The 8,237-nt window shown below is 49.3% G+C and overlaps 1 protein-coding gene across 1 annotated transcript; it reads right to left on the bottom strand.

Annotated features, from left to right (window-relative positions):
* Nucleotides 1–6,035: 6,035 nt before the first annotated feature.
* Nucleotides 6,036–6,638, bottom strand: LOC124677233. Its single transcript, XM_047213229.1, has one exon. The coding sequence runs from the start codon at nucleotides 6,636–6,638 to the stop codon at nucleotides 6,036–6,038; it is 603 nt and encodes a 200-aa protein (XP_047069185.1).
* Between the last annotated feature and the right edge of the window lie 1,599 nt (nucleotides 6,639–8,237).

Genomic DNA, 8,237 nt, shown 5'->3' on the forward strand with positions numbered 1-8,237 from the left:
TGTTCGGGAAAGTAGATACGTTTTGGACGTATCAATATACATGTTACAAGTTGAAAGCAACCGCTGAAACTTAATCTTCTTTTGTGTTGCTTCAATACCTTTACTTTGAATTATTGCTTTATGAGTTAACTCTTATGCAAGACTTATTGATGCTTGTCTTGAAGTGCTATTCATGAAAAGTCTTTGATTTATGATTCACTTGTTTACTCATGTCATACACATTGTTTTGATCGCTGCATTCTCTACATATGCTTTACAAATAGTATGATCAAGATTATGATGGCATGTCACTCCAGAAATTATCTTTGTTATCGTTTTACCTGCTCGGGACGAGCAGAACTAAGCTTGGGGATGCTGATACGTCTCCAACGTATCGATAATTTCTTGTGTTCCATGCCCCATTATTGATGTTATCTACATGTTTTATGCACACTTTATGTCATATTCGTGCATTTTCTGGAACTAACCTATTAACAAGATGCCGAAGTGCCGATTCTTTGTTTTCGCTGTTTTTGGTTTCAGAAATCCTAGTAAAGAAATATTCTCGGAATTGGACGAAACAAAAGCCCGAGAGGCCTATTTTCTCACGAAGCTTCCAGAAGACCGAAGACGAGACGAAGAGGGGCCACGGGGTGGCCAAACCCTAGGGCGGCGCGGCCCCACCCCTGGCCGCGCCGGCCTATGGTGCGGGCCCCCCGTGCCGCCTCTTGACCTACCCTTCCGCCTACTTAAAGCCTCCGTGACGAAACCTCCAGTACCGAGAGCCACGATACGGAAAACCTTCCAGAGACGCCGTCACCGCCGATCCCATCTCGGGGCACCCTGCCAGAGAGGGGAATCATCTCCCGGAGGACTCTACACCGCCATGGTCGCCTCCGGAGTGATGAGTGAGTAGTCTACCCCTGGACTATGGGTCCATAGCAGTAGCTAGATGGTTGTCTTCTCCCCATTGTGCTATCATTGTCGGATCTTGTGAGCTGCCTATCATGATCAAGATCATCTATATGTAATTTTATATGTTGCGTTTGTTGGGATCCGATGAATAGAGAATACTTGTTATGTTGATTATCAAAGTTATGCTTATGTGTTGTTTATGATCTTGCATGCTCTCCGTTATTAGTAGATGCTCTGGCCAAGTAGATGCTTTTAACTCCAAGAGGGAGTACTTATGCTCGATAGTGGGTTCATGCCGCATTGACACCTGGGACGGTGACCGAAAGTTCTAAGGTTGTGTTGTGCTTGTTGCCACTAGGGATAAAACATTGATGCTATGTCTAAGGATGTAGTTGTTGATTACATTATGCACCATACTTAATGCAATTGTCCGTTGCTTTGCAACTTAATACTCGGAGGGGTTCGGATGATAACCTCGAAGGTGGACTTTTTAGGCATAGATGCGGTTGGATGGCGGTCTATGTACTTTGTCGTAATGCCCAATTAAATCTCACTATACTCATCATGATATGTATGTGCATTGTCATGCTCTCTTTATTTGTCAATTGCCCAACTGTAATTTGTTCACCCAACATGCTCGTTCGTCTTATGGGAGAGACACCTCTAGTGAACTGTGGACCCCGGTCCAATTCTCTTTACTTGAAATACAATCTATCGCAATACTTGTTTTTACTGTTTTCTCTGCAAACAATCATCTTCCACACAATACGGTTAATCCTTTGTTACAGCAAGCCGGTGAGATTGACAACCTCATCTGTTTCGTTGGGGCAAAGTACTTTGGTTGTGTTGTGCAGGTTCCACGTTGGCGCCGGAATCTCCGGTGTTGCGCCGCACTACATCCCGCCGCCATCAACCTTCAACGTGCTTCTTGGCTCCTCCTGGTTCGATAAACCTTGGTTTCTTTCTGAGGGAAAACTTGCTGCTGTGCTCATCATACCTTCCTCTTGGGGTTGCCCAACGAACGTGTGAAATACACGCCATCACTAAGCCATATTTTTTCCGAGATATATTGAGGTGGCGGCGGAGGCGGAAGTCCTCTCCTACTCCGGGAGAGGGCAGATCCTGTTGCACCGGTGCCTCCGATGAAGGGGAAATTGACGCCATCGATATCCCCACTCCTCATTGGCTTGGGAGGAGGCATCTCCATCTCCATCTCCACCATTACCATCATCACCACCATCTCCATCTACGAGATCGACGTCATCCGGATTGAACCTCGGATATTGTTTTTAGTGCTATTGTATGTCTGTGATTGGTTCTTTGTCATTATTTGGAGGGGAGATTATATATTCAGATTGTGTTGGAACCATTATGCGTCTGGTCGATATCATGTTTGACACTTGTGGGTAGTTCCCCACGTTCCCGAGGGCATAGGATGATCTGGCCATGATTCTATATGATGTGCAATGAGTATTTGGTCAAGTTTTCTATCTTTTATGTTGTTATATGATGGTTTTATGCGAACATTGACTGCATATTACTTCACCTATATGGGCTCATAGGGCTGCACTTTGATGTAATGCATTAGTGTTGGAGGGATCGGAATGACAGAAACCGTCTTCCAACACTATGTGTTGCATTAGAGGGGTTTATGTCGGGACCCTAAATCTTATGGCTATGATCGATGTGACATTTATGTCTTAATGATTTCTATACTTGCACATGAAAATGGCTCTAGGACCCATCATAAGGGGTGTATTTGCGCATGATTATGGTTGCACCTAACTAAGGCTCCGCCCCTAATTGAATAAATCTTGACAAGATATTTACCATGTTGTTTAGAACTCAGATGCTAGTGAATCCATGCCGCCGTCGGGAACTTTAGTCCCATATAAGTATACACATTTGAGCTTGTCCTCTTGCTACATAGAGCATTGGGCTTTTCTCTCATCGAAAGCATTTACTTATTTTCTATTTACTTTCCGGACTTTATTTTTATTGCAAACTATATACCTAGAACACCAAAACCGTTACTTTATTATTATTGCTTTCTTGCTATTTCTGCTAACCAATACCTTTAGCTCCTTGTGCGTTCGACAACCTTTCTATTTGAAAAGTACTACAATTGATCTCCTGCACTTGGAAGCCATCAGAAGCCCAAGATACTTCATGGGGAAATAAGCACGCCTTGCCGGGACGCCTTCAAGTATGTCATCAAGGTTTATTTCCCCACAACGAATAGGAACCACATTGCTCCTTTGGAAGTTTGTGCATAAGCCAGTGACTTCACCAAAGCCCACAAGAATAGCCGCCACATTTTGAATGTCCTTCTTTATAGGTGCCACAAGCACGACCACATCATCCACATATAGGGAGCTTCTCAAGATTGTTTCTCTCCCACGAAGCTCGTGTAGTAGGCCATGGCAAGTTGCATTGTCAAGAATTGGCGTTAGTGGGTCAGTGGCAAAGCCAAAAGGAAGGGACAATAGTGGGTCGCGTTGCCAAAGGCCCCCCATGTGCTATATGGGAGAACCAACAATGCCATTGAGGAGGACCCATGAGAAAGAAGTTGAGAGCAAGTCCACAATCCAATTGCGGAACCGTCTTGGGAAGCCCTGTTGGTTGACAAGGTCAACCATTTATTCCCAGCGGATGAATCAAATGCCTTACAAATGTGGAGCTTGAATAGGAGCGGTGTGATCTTGCTCGTATGGAGACGCTTTGCAAGATATTTGACATATAGGAAATTGTCATGAGTGCTTTGTTTGTTTATGAAATCTCTTTAAGCGTTGGAGACGAGGTCATTCATAATCGGTCCTAGCCAACTTACAAGCATCTTCGAGATAATCTTTGCAATAGCATGGATAAGGCTAATATGCCTAAAGTCAGAGATGTCCTCCGCCCTTCCTTTTTTTTTGGAAAGAAAGCAATGTCTGTGGAGTTGCACCAATTTTGCAATGTGAGGATTCCCCGAAGAGGTGAACCACCCCCATGATATCATCCTTAATGATGGGTTAATACTTTTTTAAGAAATCTCCTGTAAACTCATTCGGACCGGGGGCTTTGTCTCCTGGCATTTAATTGACGGTGTTTATCACCTCCTCGGTGAATGGATCTCCCAGGTGTTCCAAGGTATCCCTAAACCCTAGCCCCTAAGCCCATTTTAAGATTTTTGATCCGAGCACATTGCTTTTTTCTTGCCCTTTCAACCATCGGTAAGGCCACCACCTTCTTTTTTTAGCTGAGCACGGAGATCTCTCTCATTGTCAGAAAGGGCTCATTTTTCTTGGGCAATGTCGTAATGTAGAATCACAAGAAGAGAAACATGCAACATGATCTTAGCATCTGAGATGATCCCAAGACTCTATTTTGTCAATTTCTTGGCCATCTGCCGCATCTCGTGGAAAAGTATTTGGCAAGGTTCCACATGGACGGATGGCTCGCTCCAAGCATCATGCACAATTTCATTGAACCCGGGAAGGCGTAGCCAAAAGTTCTAGAATTTTAAGGATGGTGCTCTATGAGGACCGCTATCATTGTGGAGTAGGAGGGGGAATGGTCCAACAAGGAAGATGATAAGGCATGTAGAACATTAGTATCAAAACGGAGATCCCATTGGAGTTACAATAGAACGCATAAAGCTTGCAAAGGTTGGGTTTTTAGCTTTTATTTGTCCAAGTGAACCGGAGATTTTGCAAATGGATCTCGTTAAATTAGCTCACAAGCCTCAAGGGCAGCCCAGAAGCGATTGACACGACCCCGGGCCACATTTTGCTTGTTTTTGTCGCGAGGGCAATGAATTTGGTTGAAATCGCTGAGAGAAAGCCAATGGGTACCTCTAGGAGGCTTTTGCGCAACGAGCTCATTGGAGAAATTCGCTTTCATGTTTGATGTCGCCGATGCTCGTAGACATCAACTGCCACCATAGATGGATCTTGTAGGTTGTTAGATTCCGACTTCAAATGGGACGTGTTTCTACTTGCATGTGTGTCCTGATTTATGGTTTTTGTTTGATTTTCTTCGAGGTGTCTACGTGAAGGCCGGTGGTAGGGAGGTGCTGGGGAGGGGGTGGAGGAGGTGGGTGGGGAAGGACGAGTTGTTGAAGACCACCGGCGGCACGAATGGGGTGGCGGCAGTTGTGGCTTTTGTGATGAAGAGGGGAGGAGTTGGGGGGATGTGGTGTGTGTGCATGGTGTCGTGTGTGGGTTTTCCTGCGGCGTGGCGTGGTGTGAGCGGTTGTGTGCGGCGTGGCGTGGTGTGTCTGGTGTTATGTGGGGGCAAAAAATACATGCAAGGACTACCCCATGCACCCATCTACACATGACGTACCACGTTTTTGGTACTCCATGGGTAGCTGACTACTGCTTTTGGTACGGCTGGGTAGATGGTGGCATGGTAGGTAACCCTGTGGCCACTTACCGGTGGCATAATTGTTGGTACACGCTAACAATAGTCTGCTACCGGTGGCGCAATGAATATGTGGTACATCACGAGTAAATAGCGCTAGCGTACTGCATATTAGGAGCGTCATCGGTAACAATTTTACTATAGATTTTTCCTACTAGTACTTAGCTAATGAATGGTCGGGATGTAATACTACTCTTATCTAAGAGGGAGCATTGAAAGATTGCATAGTCTTCATTTTTCGTTGGATATTTTGGATTATCTACTGCCATTCTTTTAGCGTTATGTGCTGATGAACGATCACATTTTGAGTCAGAGGGAGTATGATCGAACCAGAAGTTGGCTCCCCGTACAAAGGAAGTTCTTGTTGAAGAAAAGGCTTTTCATTTCTTGTTTGTGCGCCAATACCAAATATATCAAAGGGAACAAAATTAAGGCTGAAAAGGTCATCCTAGGAAAGAAGAAAGAATGCCAAACAAATTAATGGTCGTGCAATACCCAGCGTCGCCGGCCTTGCAACGATCAGCCTCTCGATCTATCAGCTCTGTATTACAATTTGCCTACCCCTGCTATATAGAGTTGCTGACCAGATCGACAAGGATGGCTCGTTGGCAACGGAAGGTTGAGAGTGGCACCGAAGAATACGTCGCGTTCGAGGATCATCGCCATTCGCCAGGCCCAACGACGCCTCCACGCGGACATCGGTGTTCGTAGACTATTTTTCGGTAGGCATCCATCTAGGCCTTGGTGGCCGCCGGCTTGGTGGAATTTGCGACAACAGCGGGCGTCTGCTTGAGGATGGCAGGCAGAAACTCCATGATCTTGTCGAACTCCTTGTTCTTGACGACGAGCCCGGCCGGCGCGGTCGGGTCGGCCTTGCACTCGTTGCAGCTCCACTTCCACTCCCAGTCCTTGGACTTCTCCTTCTCCTCATCCAACACCACGAAGTCTAGCACCTCCAAGAGCTTCGCGCCGGCTCCCGCGGCGGGGCCACCAGCGCCGGGCTTGAACTTTGTGGCCGCCTCCTCGAACCCCGCCGCGCAGCTGTCCATGCACCGCCACTGCGTCTTGCCGTTGGGGAGCTTGTCCCGCTCCGCGCGCGCGGCGGCGGCGGCCTCGGTGGCGGTCTTGGCGGCGGCGGCGACGGCGGCCTGGGCCAGAGCCGTTACGTCGGCCGCGGGGCTCGACGACAGGAGCTCCTCGCAGTTGCTCGGCTTCGGCGTCTTGGCGCAGGCCTCCTTGGCGACGCTGCCGGCGCCGTCGACGAACAAGGAAACGGCTGAGGCGAGTAGGACGAAGAAGATGATCATCAGGGAACCGCGAGGCTTCGTCGTCGCCATGGTCGTCGATCTGCTCCCAGACTCTCTCGTCTCGTCCACGGAATGCCACAGAGCAGCTAATTACGATTGATTTGCATCCATGCGGGGGCGCTGGAGCCAGAATTGAGCTTATATATATGCAGGGATCCACGTTGAGTATGCATGTGAGAGTTTAATACGTGTGGTTGGGAGTTGTCTTCTCCGTGTGGAAAGCGGCATGCCCATCATTTCCTTTCCTTGCATGCACGCATGGCGCGCGTTCTCGTCACCGATCGATTCGCTTCCTGGAGCTTTTCCTCGCCGGTCGATCCAGCACAAACAAGGACCAGCACAAACAAGGGCCTGTTAGATCATCTCTACCGGCGGCCCGATAGCATTTTGAGAGCCGGCATCGAAAATGGGCTCGTACCGGCGCGCCTAAAAAAGCGCCGGCGCAATTTTAAGCCCAATAAAAGCGCCGGAAACCCCGTGTCGGCCCCTTCGCGAAGGGCGTGAATCGGGTGAGCCGGCGCCTCGCGGCACGTCGGTTTTCGTGGGTGGGAACGCCTTGGCAGCGAGAGGAGGCGACGGTTCGCGTTGGAAACGACGCGGGAAGATTGGTCGTCGGCGTTAAAGGTCTCCTGCACGGAAACCGAAGCGGCGACGAGGGCAGCGACTGGCCACGCGGCGTCCACCCACCTCCCTCGCGCGCCTTCAATGCGCGTTCGCCGCCTCCCTTAAAACCCCACCGGCGCTCACCTCTCTTCTTCCCCGTCTTCCAACCCTAGCCGCCGCCACCGCCATTGTCGTAGAATCCACGCAAAACACCCACCGACGCAAGCACCCCATGGACGCGATGGCGCACAATGACGAGGCCGGCGGCGGCGTGCTCCGCTCGCTGCAACTGACGTACGACGAGGCGGACGTACTGTACTGGTAGCGCATCCCCGTGCAAGTACAATACAAGGTGCCGCACGGGTGGCACGTATCCAACGCCGGTTTCGCCGTGCCACCACCGCCACCTGCAGGACCGGAGTTGCGCACCCTCATCACCGAGCGGCGGAAGCATATGATGCCAGCGGATAGAAGCCTGCCGTCGAACACGCTCAACAGCCAGCATGGCCGCGGCGCTTCAAAGAGGAGCGCGCCATCGAGCTCGTGCGGGTGGCCGACCGCGTGACCGGCCGTAAACAACGTCTGCCGCCGTGCCTGGTGGCTCGGCCGCGACGTCGACACCACGCTGCAGCAGTACGACTACTGACGAGGGATCACCTCGCCAATGCCTATAGATTGTAGACTTAGGGTTTCGTGGAAGAAGCGACGATGGAGATTCCGGGAACGAGCTTGGGCACACGATGTACCCAGCTTCGGGTCCCCTCAGTGGAGGATCCCTATGTGCTCCTAGCAATCTAGTATAATCACAACTATGTTTAAGGGGGCCACCATAGGCGGAACTATGTTGTCTCTCTTGTATATATTGCTATGTTGTCTATCTCTCCCCTCCTCTCCGGTATCCTGGCTGCTTTATATATACAAACCAGCCTAGTGGTTTTACAAGAGTCCTAGTAGACTAAATCTTTGGGTTGCCTTCTTGGGCCTTCTCCATATTGGGTCAAGCCGGGTATGGTAATAATGGGTACC

This window comes from Lolium rigidum, chromosome 7 (assembly GCF_022539505.1).
Source record: "Lolium rigidum isolate FL_2022 chromosome 7, APGP_CSIRO_Lrig_0.1, whole genome shotgun sequence".
Classification (NCBI taxonomy): Eukaryota; Viridiplantae; Streptophyta; class Magnoliopsida; order Poales; family Poaceae; genus Lolium; species Lolium rigidum.